Consider the following 19,393-nt stretch of genomic DNA (forward strand, 5'->3'; position numbering starts at 1 on the left):
AACAAATCTGCAAAGCAGCCACTTGGCAAGTTTTCTACTTTCACCCGCCATTATAGGACGGATTTACTTTTGGCCACAGAGCAATCATTCGGCAGGAAGGTTGAGCAAGCAGTGGTTCCACCCTAGAGTAAGTACTCGCTTATCTCCCAGGTGCTGTCCTGAAAGACTCCTAGAAATACTGTTACCAGTAAGTCTAAGGTTTTTTTCTCTTGAAGGTAAATTTTATATTTTTCCCTTAGATTTCCCAGTAATTTTTTACTTCTGGTACTCTTGAGTATTTACACAGCTCCCAGCAATAGCACACGGCTTTCAAAACTCCACACCCCGAAGTCTGGAGATTCACTTTACACTGCCTATACCTGGCAATTGCAGACCACTTCTTGAGAATCCATGACTGCTCTGTCGCCTTCTTATGTGCATTGTCTGCTGTGTTGTCGATTGAGGATAAGCCTTGTTTTTGACGCTACACTGCTCTTTGTTATTCCCAGGAATGTTTGCAATGGGAATATTTATACATGGCTTGTTTTTAACACTGTCAGAGGGACAGGAAATGAGGGGGGAAACCTGCCAGCTGCACAGCATAAAAAAAACAAGACTGACTTAAGCTAACCACTTAAGCGCCGGACCATTTGGCTGGCCAAAGACCAGAGCACTTTTTGCGATTCGGCACTGCGTCGCTTTAACTGATAATTGCGCAGTTGTGCGATGTGGCTCCCAAACAAAATTGATGTCTTTTTTTTCCCCCCACAAATAGAGCTTTCTTTTGGTGGTATTTGATCACCTCTGCGGTTTTTATTTTTTGCACTATAAACAAAAAAGAGCGACAATTTTGAAAATAAATATTTTTTACTTTTTGCTAAAATAAATATCCCAAAAAAAGTGTATAAAATTTTTTTTCCCCCTCAGTTTAGGCCGATATGTATTCTTCTACATATTTTTGGTAAAAAAAAATTGCAATAAGCGGTTATTGATTGGTTTGTGCAAAAGTTTTAGCATCTACAAAATAGGGGATAGTTTTATGCCATTTTTATTTTATTTTTTTACTAGTAATGGCGGCGATCAGCGATTTTTATCATGACTGCGACATTATGGCGGACAGATCGGACACTTTTGGCGCTATTTTGGGACCATTCACATTTATACATCAATCAGCGCGATTAAAAATGCATTAATTACTGTGTAAATGTGACTGTCAATGAAAGGGTTAACCAGGAGGGGTTAAGTGTGTACTAGGGATGTGTTCCAACTGGGGGGGGGGCGTGGGCGGATTATGTGTGACATGACACTGATCACCGCTTCCAATTACAGGGAGCTGTGATCAGTGTCACTAGGCAGAACGGGGAAATGTTTGTTTACATCAGCATTTCCCTGTTCTTCCTCTCCGTGAGAGGAAGATCTCAGGACCCGCGATCACACGCGGAGCTTACGGCACGCGACCACCCGGCAAATTTAAAGGGACGTACCTGTACGCCCATTTGCCTGTACGTGCCATTCTGCCGACGTATAAGTACATGTGGCGGTCGGCAAGTGGTTAAAGCGGACCTTCAGTCATTTTTTTCAACTTTCCAGCTATTAAATCTTCTGCCCTTATTTTACCTTTGGATAGTAAAACCTTTTTTTTTTTTTTTCTGCCAGTAAATACCTTATACAGCCTACTTCCTGTTTCTTCTCTGGTAAAAAACCTAGTCTTATGACATCATGCACAGCTCTCTCTCACTCTTGTAAGATGTTTGCCAGGAAGGGAGGGGGATGAGTCATAAGAGGGCCAATGAGATCTGCAGAGCTGGGGGTGTGCCTCTGTGTGAAAATCCAGAAAGTGAACAGGCAGCAGCTTCAGCTGCCCACAGTTTAAAAATGGTTGCAGCCAGACTTGGTGGAGGGAGGTTTCTGCAGCATATTTGACAAGTACAGAATAATTGTATATATGAAATAATATGCAAAGTGGTTGGAGGGAAGCTTCAGAATGGCAAAGATGTTTTTATTACAAATTATGTGAGCAGACTGCAGTTCCTCTTTAACAGTTCCTCACTTCTTCTTTTTTTTTTTTTTTTTTCTATACATTTTTTATTGGAGAGTTGCTTAATACAGAAAATAGCCATAAAAAGGCACTTAGTTTTGGTTGCAAACAACGTTGGCACAATCGAAAAGGAAAGGTAAGTATATGCATGTGGTATACAATCAACAAGTCTAAAGTTGCATGGTACAAGAAGTTCCTGAGGGTTAAAAAAGACCATAAAGATAAAATGGGAGAATGAGTGATAAGTGATAGTATGGGGAAAATTGCTGGTACTATTTAAGCCAGTGTGACCAGTTTTTGTTTGCAATTGATAAGCGACCTACACTCAAAGCAAACACGTTCATACATGCATTAGGATGTGCACTAGGTTCATCACTTCCCTTTTGGTTAGGTGGTCGGTCGATTTCCAGTGTTTAACAATGGTTATTCTCACTGCAAGGAGAATGTGGGTGTTTATGCAGCGGAGTTGTTGAGGTACAGTATCAATTCCTGTTAATGCAAGTTCTGGTGTTAGGGATGTTGGGATGCCAGTGACCTGGGATAGTAGTTGAGACAGGTATTTCCAGAAATTGGTAATCTTGGAGCATCCCCATAATATGTAATTGAGTCCCTGGGGACCCACAGTCTCTCCAGCATGAGGGTGGGGTGGTTGGGTCATATGTATGTATCTGGGAAGGAGTTTTATAGCATCTAAGGTTGAGTTTGTATGTGAGTTCCCAAAGGTTGGAGGAGCGAGTTGCTCTGTGGGTTCCTTAAGTGAGAGCTGCTTGCCAAAGAGTCTCCAAAAAGAGCATCTCAAATTCCTTTCCCATTTCGCCATAGGAGATCATTTACTGAAGGATATTTTTGCTTTGTAGCAAGTTGTAAAAAAGGTGATACCTTTTGGTAGATTTTATCGTTGGCTACAGCCATGCTTTTTCTGGTACATATTTATGGAGATGGGGGTTGTGCAGTAGACAGTGGGTCACCCCTAATTTGAAGTAATCTGTGGTAGAGATAAATGGTTTAAGCGATTTTCTGAGTATAGATCTGAGATATGCCCTTCTTTTGCCAAGAGTTTAATTGCAGGTTGGGGACCAAACGTGCGATTACTGAGATGGGTAGGGGTAATTTGTGAAGCTTTGGCCCATTAGCTGTGTTAGAACAGTTCCTCACTTTGATCCAGCAAAGTAACTAAGTCCATCTTAAATTGATTTCCATTTACTTTGCAGCCTAACTACTGAAGAGCAGAATCCAGTAACCGCTTTGCCACATTTAGAAATGACCGATGCATTTATTGATACGCCTATATCCAAATCTAGAAGAGTGTCAAGGTTAGTAACTACACACCAAGAAATTTGGATGATTTAGACTCTGATACCAAAATACATTATTTTCTTAGTCTTACTAATAGCATTTTGCTGTCTAGCCAATTTTGTTTTAATGCCATATTAAATTGTACGATTTTGTTTTTGCAAATTTGTCTTGATTTTTACAGAAGGCAGTTGCCCTAAATGGTTGGATTTTTTTTTTGTTCCACAGATTACTGGATTCTATTGTCCATCCCATCTTAACAGAGCCTTCACCTCTAGATGCAGATTTTGAGGTGGTTAATGAGCGAACTCCTCGTAATTCTTCCATGTTGGTTACTTCTAGTCCTGTCCAATCAAATCTGAGGAAACTTGCACAGTTGAGAAATTTGACCAAAACGTCTGAGTTTAACCTTCTGGAAACACCTATTGTAGTAAAGGTATTTTTAATGAACTAAGAAAGGTGTAGTGTGACGTTGAAGTTACTGTGTGTAAATATTTTGTGTATGTATACACACTGTATGTGTGTGTGTGTGTATACGTATAAATATATAATGTATAGCTATCTATACACGTGTGTGTGTGTGTGTGTGTGTATAGGAAGGAAATTCACTCTTGTAAGAGTTATGGGAAAAAGGTACCTCCACTGATGCTTTATCACCAAGGCTTGTTTCCACTACAACCCAAAACTTTCAAAATCCAATTGTCATAGGGACAGAAAGTGAGGTGAAATCTTCTGAACAGGGGCGCAGAAAGTAAAACAATCGCTACAGGGGTGTTAACCCTTCCCTATGCTTTCCTTAAACCTTAAAAAAAAGTTTTTTTGGCTGGAGCTACACTTTAAAAGTTTACCTGTTCCAACTTACAGATTTAACTTAAGAAGAACAAACCTACCGACCCCATCTTGTTTGTAACCCGGGGACCGCCTGTATGTATATATTTTTTTGTTTTATTTTTTGATCTTTTTTTTTTTTTTGATTCAGCACCCAGTCATCTTCAACTCTCTAATACAGTAAAAAGTCGTAACACCTTCTTGGTTACATTTTACCCTTCATATTTCACAGCGGGAAGGTCACTGGGGATTCATAAATTCACTGTAGCAGCCTATGCTTTATACAGTCAGTGGTTTTCTCTTCTGGATGCTGCTCGAGCGACTTGACTTTGGTATATGGCTCGATCAACACCTCTGCCATTGACTCAACACCTTGGATTTTTTTGATAATTATAAGACCCATTTCACACGGGCTTTCCAATCAGGTCCACCTGTCAGTTTTTCAGGCGGACCTGATCGGATGCTCTATTCACTCCTATGGAGCGGCAGATGTCATCGGTGACATGTCTGCTGACATCTGCTGCTATCCGATCCCCTCCATGAAATCCAGAGGATAGTCATCCGATCTCCCTATAGAGGAGAGGGGGACTCCAGGTCAATCTCTGCACAGTGAGCGGAGACTGACCTGTCATCCGCCTGCTCAGCAGGGATCAGCCGATCGATCCCCCGCTGAGCAAAGCGAAGTCTGCAGACGGACTGCCCTTGTGAGAGGACCCTAAAGTGTTATTGAAGTGGTGTTTTTTTTCTATGCCTCTAAACTCCCCTCTGTGTTAACCTATGTGTCCTTGCAGACTATAGGCGTTTAGAGGCAGAAAAAAAAATCACTTGTGCGTTCAGGAGAGGAGCTTTAGAGTATAAAAAAGCCTGATGCACCTTAATCCGGCTTAGGAGCGTTTTTTGCAGCTACTTTTCTCCTGCCAGGAGAGAAGCTTTTAGCAGAGCCTCAGTGTGTACGAGGCCTTAGATTCTCTAACAAAGCCAAACTCCAGCTAGCACATTATAAGCAGTTACAGCAAACCTTTTTTTTTCCTTTTGGCATAATAGTTTTACATAAATACTGACCATTGTAAGCACTCTAGTCAATGGTTTGTATTAACCCTGTTACTACTACTTTTGCTGGACAGCTTGTTCTGTAGAAAAATGGCATTGGCAAGATGATCACCAGGTGAAAATCAAGGTAAGAGAGCCTAAAAAAGACTAGTGCAGTTGCCACGTTTAAGACTTGGTAAACTGCAATCTGTTTGCTTTTGGGTTTAATACAGCTTTAATACTCTACCATCCTAAACCAAATATTGAAATAACGTTTTTTTTAAATTTTTTTTACATTCCCAATGTGCATACTACTTCCATTGTCATTGAGTTACAAAGTTTTGTCACCATAAAAGAGCAACATTCATTTTCAGATGGAGGTTAGATATTGCATGTATTCTTTAAGTGCATTATATTCATCTATAATAATAATTACTTCATTGCTAAAGTTGCTTGCTATTTATCTTTATATAATCACTGAAAATGTTTTCGTTACAGAGGGCAAAAGCTTTGGCTGCAAGCTCAGTTTCTTCTGTATTCACGGTGCATACACCTCAGTCCATTTTGAGGTCCAGTGCTCGAACTACCCCTCTGGCTTCTCCTTCAGTTTCTCCTGGAAGATCGATTACGCCTCCTTTACGACCTAGAGAGGCTAAAATCTCTTTTATGGAACAGATCAGTAACAAATACATCAAAGGGGTAAGCTTTTAGATCTATCTTGTCCTGGAATTTGTAACTCAAATATAGAAGTTATATGTAGACGGCTTGACGGCCTTTTAAAAGGACTCGCATTAAAATTCATGGGGGCAGCTATTGAGTTCTTAAGAGCTGGTAGTTCACCAGCTGTCATTGTAAACCTTTTGGCTTCAGTGATTTGAGTTGCTGACCCAAAAAGCATATATCGATAATTCTGGGCTCCATTCACAAAAGCACGTAGATGTAAAGAAAAGCTTTGCCAGCAACACACACTTTTCTTAAGGGGAATTCCCATGCCAAAATTGTTTTTAAAACGGCGTTCCCCCCCCCCCCAAAAGGAAAAAAGACTGCTTCTGTCAGCTCCACCGCTAAATAAATCTTCCTTCCTTCCTTCCTTCCTTCCTTCCTTCCTTCCTTCCTTCCTTCCTGGGACAGCAGGGAATTGAACTTGGACTATCATATCTGTTCCTTCTTGCTCTTTTTGATAAGGCTATCTACTCTCATTTCCTACCTCTTCTTGTATAGGAAGCTATTGGGTTACATTTCTCATGTTGACTGAGGTTGAACCCTAGTTTCTAGAAGGTTCAGGAACCACTGTTAACTCTCCTTGGAGGTACTTCTCACACAAGTTATCCTACCAACTCTTTGCATTGATACGTGCCTGCATAGGTATTAATCTCCTCCTTCTCTTTTGGACTTTATGGGGAACAGTTGAATTGTAGCTTAGAACCTAGCCTAAGGGCTCTTTCTCACGGGGCGGATCAGTGATGATCCGCCCCGTGAACACCCGCTTGCTCAGCGGGGATCGCTCCGCCGATCCCCGCTGAGCAGGAAGATGACAGGTCCATCGCTGCACACTGTGCAGCGACGGACCTGTCAGAGCGCCGCTCTCCCCTATGGGGGGATCGGATGACGACGGACCGTAGTGTCCGTCGTCACCCGATCCGATAACGGATGGAAAAGTAGGTTTTTCCTCCGTTACACTTTTCGGATCGGAGCGGGGTCGGATGTCAGCGGACATGTCACCGCTGACATCCGACGCTCCATAGGGATGAATGTATGTCCGTTTTTCATCCGAAAACGGAAGGATGAAAATCGGACATACGGATCCCTCGTGTGAAAGAGGCCTAAGGTTGTTCTCATCTTCCTCTGACAGGACATTTTCAGTTTCCTATTGCCCATTTCAGTTTTTCATGATTTCCTTTATTATTCACACTTCAGTCTTAGTCCTTCCCTTTTAGTATGTTGGTTTATTTGTTCCACCTTTCTGGTTAGATTGGGGTAGACCAGTTTCTTTATGCTTTTGTGTTTCCCACCCATATTGTGTCTAGTTCTAAATATTTCCTTCTGGCACCAGGCATATCTCCCTGTGCCTTTTTACCACCTAGTCTTCTCCTTTTCCTATCGGGTGGCGATTTGGTGCTAGTTTCAGGTGTTGGTCCTTCAGGAAACTTTTGAGCTGCACACACTCCCTGGTGCCCATTCTAATGGTCTAGAATACCCCATTAGTCTGTGTCCTCCATTATACCGTTTGAGAAAACCTTTTTACAAATACAAAAAGTATAAAATTAAAACTTAGACAAACACTGATAGTTACTTTTTGTTTTGTTACTGCAGGTTTTAACACCTGACAAGGATTTGCCAGCGTCCTCCCCACTAATAAAATCTGCTCAGGATACCATTTGGCCGGAAAGGATGGCATTGTCTATAAGCAACACCTCTACTAAAGACCTTGATGAGATGGATGAGTCTTCATCTGGTATTCAGGATGGGAGTCCCAGCAAGATGGAAGCCAGTAAGGATGCAAATAATGTATCTGCACGGTCAGATCAGACAACACTGGAGTATCATGATGCTCCAACACCTGAAGATCTGGAAGATGAGACAGTTACTGTAACAGCTAAATCTGAGCTTCCTATTAAAGACTCTTTGCCTTCTGAAGTGAGCAGCTTAACATCAGCAGAAATCCATGTTACAGATGTTCAAGAACTGCCAGATAAAGGTGTGTTTGCGTGTGTGTGTAAATGTGGGTAATTGTTTTCAGTCCTGTATACTTTGAGTCTTCATCTAACAAATTAGATTGCCCCTTTCATTGCTTGTTTTAGATGGTAAAACAAGAGAGAAGACATCATCTGTCTCATAATCCTGCAGCCGTATGTCACATATTTTCTGGGAATGCCTGGGGCTGGTTTCTAGACTGGGTCAAAGTACAAACATGGCTTTAATGAATTTATTAAGTATAAAATTGATGCGCTTTAAATAAATAGTGCACAATATGCTGCTGCGACTAAGCTTAAATCCAGGAATAAAAAATGCATACATGTGAATAAAATAAATACATAATTATGGTGCTAATACATGTGTTAAAATTGCCAAAAAAAAAATTGCCAAAAAAAAAAAAATGCCAAAAAAATCTTCAAATTGGTGATGTGACGGTTAGTATAAATAAAATAATAATGACACTCTGAGTACAATGTCCAGGCAGAGATAAATAGTGGGAGAAAGTAAAAATAATTAAACAGTTCCTTCCCTTAATCCAGATTGATTGACTCACTGGGTTAGATCGTTTGTATCAGGATATTTAGTTTTTCTTGCATCCCACTTCAACAATTATACTGCTGGTGATTCGGCTCTCAGGATAAAGGTTTTATGCAAAGCAAGCAAAGAAAAAATAGATCATTGTGCAGTGAACTTACTAGATAGTACATAAGCAAAACAGAGACAAGAGATACACTCACAAACTCCCGGTCTATTAGAACAGTGTTTCTCAACTCCAGTCCTCAAGGCGCCCCAACAGGTCATGTTTTCAGGTTTTCCATTATTTTGCACAGGTGATTTGATCAGTTTCACTGCCTTAGTAATTACCACAGCCCTTTCATCTGACGGAAATCCTGAAAACATGACCTGTTGGGGCGCCTTGAGGACTGGAGTTGAGAAACACTGTATTAGAAGCATTCAAATAAGCAGATTGCAGTCAGCCGCTGTGGACGAGGTTTCCCATAGAGAAACAGCTGCTGTTAACCTTCAGGTGTATTGCAGCACTGAACGTCCTAAGCTCCTCCCACGCGTTACATCACTGACACGTGACTTTTTCAAGGATAAACCCAGGAAGCCACGGCCTCTGTATTTAAGTCCTATGGCATTGTGGTTACCATGGAGACAGCGCTGTGTTCATTGGATCATCATACTGCTTTCTGCTACTAATGACATGTAAATATTTTGGCTTAAGCCTTATTTAATTGTTTTACAAAAAAAAGGGGAACATATATTTATAAATACAGGTTTGCAAACAAATATAGAACACTTCCAGATAAAAAATAAGAACATAAAAATGGACCTAATTAGTGCAGTCACGAAACTCCCTCCATTGGTAAATAGTGTTACTACACATTCAATGTTAACACCTCAGATCGCATGTCATTACATACTGCGATAGATAGCAAAATCACTAATATGTATGTGTACTTCCGCAATATTCCCAAGGGGCAATTCATACGGCTAAGAAGAAATTGCTCAGATAATAATGAATATCTGAAACAGGCACAATTGATGGGACAAAAGTTTGAAGACAAAGGATATAACAAGGAATTCATAGCAGAAAAAATCAAGGAGATTAATCAAACCCCAAGGGAGGTTCTGATCCAGGATAAAATCAAAGATAATAAAGATAACGATATACCACTGATAATGAACTACAGCATTCAACATAAGAAAATGGAAAGAATCATCAGAAAACATTGGCCTCTTTTAAAATCAGATAAAACTCTCTGCAACATCCTACCGGATAAGCCTCACTTCATTTATAGGCGAGTCCCCACGTTAAGGGATCTAATTGCCAAAAACGTCCCAGAACCCCCCAAAAGATTGACGGAATTATCCTTTTTCCAGGGGAAAGGGTTCTTCCCCTGTAAAAGATGTTACGCTTGCATCAATACCCAACAAAATGGGCAAAAGTGTAATAAATTCACAGCAACAAGTACTGGCAATGAACATACTATTAAGGACTTTATATCGTGCAGGACGGAAGGAGTAGTATATGTTTTGCAATGCTCATGCTCACTACAATATATTGGTAGAACCAAGAGGCCTATGTGGAAACGCATAAGGGAACATATCCAGAACATCAAAAAATCTTTCCCTAAGCATAATGTCTCCAGACATTTTGCTATGCACCACAATAGTGACCCCAAACAGTTGAAATTTTGGGCGATTCAGAAATACAAGCCACATTGGAGAGGCTCAAATAAGATAAGGGAACTCCGTAAAAGCGAGTCTAAATGGATATTCCAGATGGGGACTCTTGCGCCAAATGGCCTAAACATAGAATTTGATCTTAATTGCTTCATATCAGATTTTTTTTTTTTTCGCAGCAGCATATTGTGCACTATTTATTTAAAGTGCATCAATTTTATACTTAGTACTATTTGTTTGGTTATCTGATCACCCTATATTGATAGCAGCTTTAATTTACTGATTTTTTTATAGCACTAACTATATTGGTATATATATATTTTTAAGCACAATTTATTTATATCACACATATCTATCCACATCAGCGCTTGGTTTTTATTCATCATTTTTTTAATGAATTTATGGTTTTAAATTGAAGAAAGTAGTAACATAAAAACTTTTTTTTTTTTTCCCCTTTAACCACTTCAGCCCCAAAAGGATTTGCCCCTTAATGACCAGGCTATTTTTTGCGATACGGCACTGCATCGCTTTAATTGACAATTGCACGATCGTGCGACGCTTTACCCAAACAAAATTGACGTCCTTTTTTTCCCCCACCACAAATAGCTTTATTTATGTTATTTGATCACCTCTTCGTTGTTTGTTTTGCTCTATAAACAAAAAAAAAAATTGAAAAAAGAAAAAAATATTTTTTTTTTTACTTTCTGCTACAATACGTATCCAAAAAAAAAGTATTCATCAGTTTAGGCCGATATATACTCTTAATACATATTTTTGTTAAAAAAAAAAAAATCGCAATAGGCGTATATTGATTGGTTTGCGCAAAAGTTATTATGCCTATAAACTGAGATAGATTTAACTGACTTTTTTTTTTTTTTTTTTTTTATACATCTAATGGCAATCTGCAATTTTTAGTGGGACTGCAGCAGACAAATCTGACCCCAAATTACACTTTTTGGGGACCAGTGACATTATATTGATCAGTGCTATACAAATGCACTGATCAATGTAACAGGGAAGGGGTTAAGTGTGTTCTCTGGGTGTGTTCTAACCTTTGGGGGGGTGGGCTACCAAGGACATGACAGATCGCTTTTCCCGATCCCTGGGAACAGAAGATCTGACATATCTGGCAGAATGAGGATTCGCCTTTTTTACAGTTCTGCCTCTGTACACCGTGATCGAGGGTCAACGGCAGACATAGAGTCCGCCGGACCCTGGGGCACGCCATCTTCTATGCAAAGACTGACGTACACCTACAGCGGTTTGCTCTGGAGAGCTGATCTCCCGCAGTATGATGACAGCGGCTGGTCAGCAAGAGGTTAAAGTGGTTGTAAACTTTAATCTTGTACTTGTACCTATAGGTAAGCCTATTATAAGGCTTACCTGTAGGTATTGTAAATATCCCCTAAACGTGCAGAGTTTAGGAGATATTTAATATAAATATGATAGAGATAGATATATATATAGATATATCTATCTCATTGCAGCTCTGGCCGGTCACACAGCCGGAGTGTGTGGACCCAGAAGAAAGGTGAAGATGGAAGCGGCCTCCAGCGATGGCATCGCTGAAATTATTTGTTTTCAGGAAAGTTTCACATAATGTGCTAGTATGCTATGCATACTTGCACATTTTGGCTTTACCTTGCACGTTTGGCTTCACCTTAATGCATAGGATGCATTAAGGTGAAAAACAACACAAGGATTTACAACCCCTTTAAGGTCCACAGAGTTTTTCTGACTCCATTGGTTGCATATTTTTCTCCAGGTCAAAAACACCTTTCAGTTAAGCACAATATAATCACTACTATAATACCTGGATGTTTATAAACATACCTTGGTGGACAAGGGGTAAAGACTCCAATTCAGGTACCCTTTAAAGTTCTTGAAGATACATAAGATCAATACTAGTTAACGCCTTGGACTCTAGGCCTAGGCTCTGAGGGGGCTTGGCTTCTTTGCAAGTCAAAATTAAGACTTAATCCTGGTAAATTTGTCAAAATGGCAGTACCTCTACTTCCTGCTGATGATACTCTAATGGCAATAAGTGGTTGCAAATTTAGTATAGCGTGGAATAATGAAAAGCAATAATGGAAAATGTTGGAACCCAATCCTTGAGACCAAAAAGCTTGAATAATGCTCTGTCTGAGCTAACTAGAGATGGTCGAATGAAAATCGGAAGCATCTGGCTGGGGATTACAAAAAGGGAATTTGTCTTCCTGAAAGAAACTATATCTGAGAGATAAACTCAATGCACAAACCACATACAAACGATAGAGGGAAATTTCCTTCTGATTAACTGGAGCCAGGAATGGGACAGGAGGAGGATGCCCTGGTTGAGGTGAAAGGCAGAAACTCCTTTTAGGCAAGTAGTAGGTCCTGGGTCTCAACATCACCATGTCCCTATGCAGAACCATAAAGGGTTTCTTGCAGGATAAGACTGTCAATTCAGACTTCTGCCTTGCAGTGTTGGCTACAATAAACACCATCTTGTGAAAGTTGCGTCTAATGGGTTCACACAGCTGTTTCTGAAGCAAAGAGTACAAGATTTCATTCCCAGAGTTGAAAGGGGGGGTGGATTTTTGGTGTGTGGGGGGGCCTACATGGGAGCGCTCTGTACAAAAGTTCTAAAGAGAGGCCAACGGTTTTTGCACTTGAAAGAGCAAAAACCTGACTGTCTATAATGCACCTGACTGTTTATAGTGCTGAGACCCAAACACTAGTCTGGACCAAACTGCAGGAAGGAGACAATTTGGACCACTGAGAAACTCCTGGGGTGGAAGCCATAAGACTCGCATGTCCATGTCTGAGAAGAGAAACTGTGAAATTTATTTCCTGGCTTTTAACGTCATAGGAATCCGACTCTGATGCCCCTGTCCCGCAGAACCTGGGCCTCAACTGCTGTTCCATTAAAGCTGGATCCTCACTATCCAGGAGAACCCTCAGTATTTACTAGGAGTCTTACCAGGTTTGTGTTCCACATCCATCTGGGTCAGAAAGGGGCAGTGAGGATCACTTGAATGCAACTCCCCCTCCCACAAGCTCGATCCTGCAATTCAGACAAGGAGGATTTTTTTTTTTATGGGAGGGAAGGCATAGATCAGGTTGTACTGATCGCACTTAGACACCAAAGCATCCAATGCTTCTACTAGAAAACCTAAAGTTTTAAGATTTCATTTGTCCCTCAGTGGACTTAAAAGGATTCTACAGTGTACATAAAAAATCCTTTTTATATTTCAGGTCTGCAGAGGCCCAGTGTATTGAAAGCCTGAGCTGTTAGACTTTTCATGAGGGACCAGGGTTATAGAAGGTGGTGTGTACGAGCATTTTGCCTTTCTATGCTCAAAACGAGAATGTGAAAAAAATTAAGAAATGTGCACATTTCCTTGTGTTGTCAGAAAGCAAATAAACTAAAAACACTGATGTGTAGCTTGTGTTCGCTGAAAAGTATCATTTATAATGAAGGCCAAAAAAGGTTTTGTTGTGTTGACTTATATTTTTGTGTTCTCAAAATTTTCACTAGATACAGCAAATGCAAATACTGACGATCTTTCAGTATCTGAAAATGACACAGAAACATTACACCAGTTTACTGCAGTGCAGGAAATTGTTACTCAAGTTAAGTGGTAAGTGTTGATCTTAATGTTTAAAATATAAAAATCAAGCTTTAAGCACAAATCGTATAGTAAAACTAGGCAATTTGAAAATTTTTAGCCGTTCCATGGCTAAAGTAAAAAAATACCTTACACGTTACCACTCCCCAAATAAGGCTCAAGACCTCTATGAACTTTTTAAGTAGTTGCTGATGAATTCTATATATCAACCCATTTTCAGGGAAACTGTATAGATAGTTGTCAGGCAGTGGTTTGTAAACATTATCAAAGTCGCATGCCAACACAATAGGAAAGGATCATGCCCAAGGGATCGAAGTATTGTAAAGGTGTGTAATTGTGGTGGTTGGATAATTTTCATCCTTATAAGGATATTTGTCAACCATGTGTGGCCATGGAAAGAGTATTAAAGTAGAAGGTACAAGAGGAAAAGCAGAAAGGAGTAGTATGGAAAAGGCAAGGCATGAGGGAAGTGTTGGGTAACTGGGTCAGAGATGACAAACATCTCCCTCTCCCTCCTGTTTCAGGAAATGGCAACTTTAATTTCTTTATCGTACATCATAGGACACAGAGCCTCAAGTAATTACTTGGTGGGTTATGGGCCTACCTTCAGGTGTTGACACTGGTATAACCAAGACAGGAAGTTGACTCCCCTATATAACCCCTCCTCCTTCCAGGAGTCCTCAGTTTTTTCGCCAGTGTCTAAGGTGTTGGTCACGAGTGAAGATGTGCTCTGAGGAGCTCCAGGGAGGGATCCATGCTGGATTTAAAAAACCTCCACAACCGGATCCATCCTCGCCACTGAGGCCATAGGATGGTACCCGGGCCTCGCATTGAAGAACGAGGTTTTTCCTGTAAGCTTCTCTTTTGAGAGCTGGACTCTAGGAACCAGGACTCTTTTTGGTTTTTCATAGTACCTAAAGTTGTTCCTGAGGGGTGCTATACATGGTCCAAAGGAGCGTAACCCCTTTAAAAAGGGCCCCAGTCTTTGAAGGTTTAACTACGCTGCCCGCCGTGAAGGGTGAAGGTTGCATCTGTTGAATCAGCAGTATCCTGCAGCGAGGAGAAGGTAAGGGAAGAGGCTAGGTACTGTAAAAGGTGCCTATGCTTTCCTTCCATCTTTTTAAAAGATATGCCTTTAAGAAAGTCTCCTCCTAGATGGAGTAAAGTTACACATACCTTACTTGTTGCCTTAAACAGCTCTGTGTCAGGCTTGAAACCATGTGTGGGCCCAGCAGCAGAGGGGGGTGCGTAGTGAACAAGATGGATTTCTTAGAGGAATCAAAGGGATACAGAGTTTCTGGCTGTCAGTAGATGCAGCAGCATGAAGTGTATATGTTTTCACTAAATCACTTCATCTAAAGGACTTGCAGGTAGATACAGCTATTGTCTTTTAAGATGCTATATATCTCCTGGCTATATCCCTCCCCTCCCTCCACTGAGAGGCATGCTGACAAGTTCCTCTAGTCTAGAAAGATAAGCGCCAGCACCGGCCCTTATAGACACTTATTGTGTTGTGGTTTTTTACATATAAGCCTGTGATCAGGCAGCATTTATTTGTAACTCACAGCGTGCGTTCGCCTCGGCGATGCCGCCGCCTCCTCACTGACTTTGTTAAATAACAGCGCGCACGCACACAAGGTTACCTTAAAACTTCCACACAGCTGAATCAGGAGTTCACCTGATCTCTGTAAAGGTTTGAGGGGGCAGCTCACGAAGGGGGCGTGTTTTTTCAGGGCGGTGCCATGTGTAAGTCTTAGAGACATCCACACAGCTGATCTGTTTTACAGATAGATGGTGCTAGGGGCATAACTCTAAGGCGTCAATCAGGATTCTCACCTGATGTCTGTAACGAAATAGCTCATAAAGAGTCTGTTGCAGCCACGGCCACATCACACTAACACAGCATCGCTGAGCACGTAAGAGGTGTATCACAGGCATTTCCAGCACAGGAAATATGATTGTTATCAGCAGTTGAATACTGATTATATGATGACACTTGTCTTGTAAATTAATTAAATTAATTATTAAGGCAAATAAGAGATAATTTGTTACCTCTGTTTTTTTTTTTGTACCTTGTATTATGACTTCCAAAGCTACTTTGAAGGTACCTAAGGTGCCACCCCCAGGCGCTGGGAAACCCAGTCATGTCGCCATGCTGTCATCCTCTCCGGAGATACCTGACATGGCAAGCCAGGGTGAGTCATTGGAAGCCAGCGGTGGTCCAACTGCTTTACACACTTCAGCCCCTGTATATGTGACTGAAGATGCATTTTCCTCAGCCCTGCAGGGCCTAGAAGGAAGATTAGCAGCTCTAATTGCATCCTCCATCCAGGTGGATAGGAGGCGTCCTAGATCCCCCTCCCCCACCTTAAATTCTTTAACAGTGGAGGGTCCAAGGGAATTGTGGGAACAAGATGAGGTATCTCCCTCAGATAATTTGGAGGAAAGACAAGCCGGTTATTCCTCCGCTGAGGAAACCAATCTTGATGTGTCAGTTTCACAAGCTGAAGTTCAGAACCTTACCAAAATGGTTCGCTCTGCTTTCATGTTACCCCTTACAGAGCTAGCTGAAGGTCCGGTTTCCTCCCTGGGTTCCCTCAAGCCTGTACAACAATTGCATGCATTTCCCGTCCACGCTTTACTAGAAAAGCTTATTTATACCGAATGGGATCATCCAAATAAGCATTTTCCCGCTCCGAAGAGATTCTCAGTTCTCTATCCTATGGAGGAGAAGTTCACAAAAAGATGGAAAGTTCCTGCAGTTGACGCTGCGATTTCCAATGTGAATAGGAGTTTAACTTGTCCAGTGGACAATGCGCTTATGCGTAAAGATCCAACAGATAAGTTGGAAGGCCTGTTAAAAACCTCTTTTTCCTTAGCAGGGAGCGTGACTCAACCTGCAATTGCAGCTATAGGCATCTGTCAGTCCTTAAAGGACCAGTTCACAGATGCTCTTAATGATCCCTGCACAACAGGCCCAGGAGTTGGCAGAACTACCTAGAGCATTATGCTTTGCCATAGATGCTATGAAGGATTCTATTCATCAGGCTTCTCGCCTTGCGCTCATGCTAGTTCACATGCAAAGAACCCTTTGGTTAAAGGGTTGGTCAGCTGAAGCTCCTTGCAAGAATCTTTTAACCAGTTTTCCTTTTAAGGTAGAACGACTATTTGGCGAAAGTTTGGATAAGTATATCCAGACAATCTCTAGCGGAAAGAGTACTCTTTTGCCAGTTAAAAGAAGCTATGGACGTCCTTCATTTAAGCGCACCTTCTCTCCTGTGCCAGGTACATCTGCTTCTAGGCAGGGGCGACGGCCTCCACCGTCAGACTCTAGAGGAAGACCTCAGGGTCAAACCCAGGCACAAAGGAAGACCTGGGGCCGCAAGCCTGCAAAGCAGAATACCAAGGCCTCATCATGAAGAGGCATCTCCCCTCACCAAGGTGGGGGGAAGACTTCTGGGGTACTCAGAAGTCTGGCAAAGGGACATTCAGGACAAATGGACTCTCTCCACAGTCTCTCTAGGATACAAGCTAGAGTTTGGAGAGTTTCCACCATCTCATTTTCAGAGATCGAACGTTGCCAGAGATCCAGGGAAAAAGCAATCCCTATTGCAAGCATTAGACCGATTATTGGCTCAAGGGGCAATCGTACAGATTCCCAAACAAGAGCAGGGTTTGGGGTTCTACTCAAACCTGTTTACGGTACCAAAACCAAATGGGGATATCAGACCAATTCTAGATCTATGGAATCTAAATCCGTTCCTGAGGATCCGCTCCTTTCGCATGGAGTCAATCAGATCAGTTGTTTCCATCCTACAAGGAGGAGAACTTTTGCCATCCATAGACATCAGAGATGCATATCTGCATATCCCTATATTTCCTCCTCACCAGAAGTTTCTGCGATTTGAAGTAGAACAAAGGCATTTTCAGTTTGTAGCCTTGCCCTTCGGGCTAGCTACAGCACCTCGGGTATTCACAAAGGTACTAGCCCCACCTCTAGCAAGGTTAAGGGCACAGGGCATAACTGTCTTAACTTACCTAGACGATCTATTGTTAATAGATCAGTTGGTGGCCCGCTTGAAGCAAGATGTAGCCATTACAAGCAGTTACCTGGAGAATCTGGGTTGGATTCTCAACCTGAGGAAATCCTCCTTAAAGCCATTAAAAAGGCTGGTGTATCTGGGCCTGATCATAGACACAGCCCAGAAAAGGGTGTTTTTGCCTCCCGCAAAGATCCGCTCCATACAGGAGCTGGTGCGGATGGTCAGGTCAAAGAGAAATCCCTCAATACATCTTTGCATGAGGTTATTAGGAAAGATGGTGGCTTCATTCGAAGCAGTTCCCTATGCCCAATTCCATTCGAGACTGTTTCAAAACAGTATCCTGTCTGCTTGGAACAAGATGATTCAGGCTTTAGATTTACCAATGAGGCTGTCCCCAAGAGTGTCTCAAAGCCTCACTTGGTGGTTACTAAGTCGGAACCTACTGAAGGGAAAGTCCTTCAGACCAATTGTTTGGAAAGTAGTCACGACAGATGCCAGCCTTTCAGACTGGAGAGCAGTACTAGAGAAGACGACTGTCCAGGAACAGTGGTCAAGAACCGAAAGAGCCTTGCCCATAAACATCCTGGAGATTCGGGCAGTGTATCTGGCTCTGAGAACCTGGACTTCCAGGTTAAAGAATTGTCCTGTCAGGATCCAATCGGACAATGCCACGACCATGGCATATATCAATCATCAAGGGGGCACCAAGAGTCTCTCAGCTCAGAGAGAGGTGAACCAGATTATAACTTAGGCATAGGACATTCTTTTCTGCCCATCGGCAGTTTTCATTCCGGGGGTAGAGAATTGGCAGGCGGACTACTTAAGTCGCCAGCAATTGTCCCCGGGGGAAGGGTCTCTTCATCCCGAGATTTTTCATGCGATTTGCCAAAGATGGGGAACTCCGGACGTAGACCTAGCTTCCAGGTTCAACGCAAAGCTAGTCAATTTTGTGTCCAGAACAAGGGACCCACTCGCGTACGGAACAGATGCGTTGGTGACCCCATGGGATCAGTTTTCACTGATCTATGCATTTCCCCCGATTCAATTGCTACCTCGACTTCTTTGCAGGATCAGACTGGAAGAAAAGTCGGTAATACTGGTAGCACCAGCATGGCCCAGAAGGTCATGGTATGTAGAGATAGTAAAGATGGCAGCGGAGGGTCCATGGCTCCTCTCACTAAGGCCAGACCTGCTAGCACAGGGGCCGATATTCCATCCTACTTTACGAACGCTAAGTTTAACGGCCTGGCTATTGAGACCCACATTCTGAAGAAGCGTGGGCTTTCCAGGGCAGTTTTCTACTTTAATGCTAGGAAGCCAGCTTCTAGAGCTATATATTATAGAGTCTGGAAAGCTTATGTTTCCTGGTGTGAATCCAAAGGTTGGCACCCTCGAAGATATGTTATAGGCAGAATTCTTGCCTTCCTACAATTAGGCATAGAGATGACGTTGGCCCTGAGTACTATTAAGGGCCAGGTCTCAGCCTTATCAATTTTATTTCAAAGACCACTTGCTACGCATTCTTTAGTCCGGGGTTTCAAGGAGTGATGCGGATTAATCCGCCAGTTAAATCACCCTTAAGCCCTTGGGACTTGAATTTAGTTTTGTTCGTGTTACAAATACCGCCATTTGATCCTTTACAGCATATTCCCTTAGTCCTTCTGACTAGGAAGCTGATATTTTTG

General features: G+C 41.9%; 1 protein-coding gene across 1 annotated transcript in view; it reads left to right on the forward strand.

Moving 5' to 3' along the window:
- AHCTF1 (AT-hook containing transcription factor 1) overlaps window positions 1–19,393 on the forward strand; it is a 204,264-nt gene that overhangs the window by 131,544 nt on the left and 53,327 nt on the right. Inside the window, exons 26-30 of the mRNA XM_073627874.1 lie at window positions 3,229–3,330; window positions 3,539–3,746; window positions 5,666–5,866; window positions 7,481–7,865; window positions 13,575–13,677. Coding sequence (XP_073483975.1) covers window positions 3,229–3,330; window positions 3,539–3,746; window positions 5,666–5,866; window positions 7,481–7,865; window positions 13,575–13,677 — 999 coding nt within the window. The remainder of the gene's footprint in view (window positions 1–3,228; window positions 3,331–3,538; window positions 3,747–5,665; window positions 5,867–7,480; window positions 7,866–13,574; window positions 13,678–19,393) is intronic.

This window comes from Aquarana catesbeiana, linkage group LG04 (assembly GCF_042186555.1).
Source record: "Aquarana catesbeiana isolate 2022-GZ linkage group LG04, ASM4218655v1, whole genome shotgun sequence".
NCBI classification, from domain to species: Eukaryota; Metazoa; Chordata; class Amphibia; order Anura; family Ranidae; genus Aquarana; species Aquarana catesbeiana.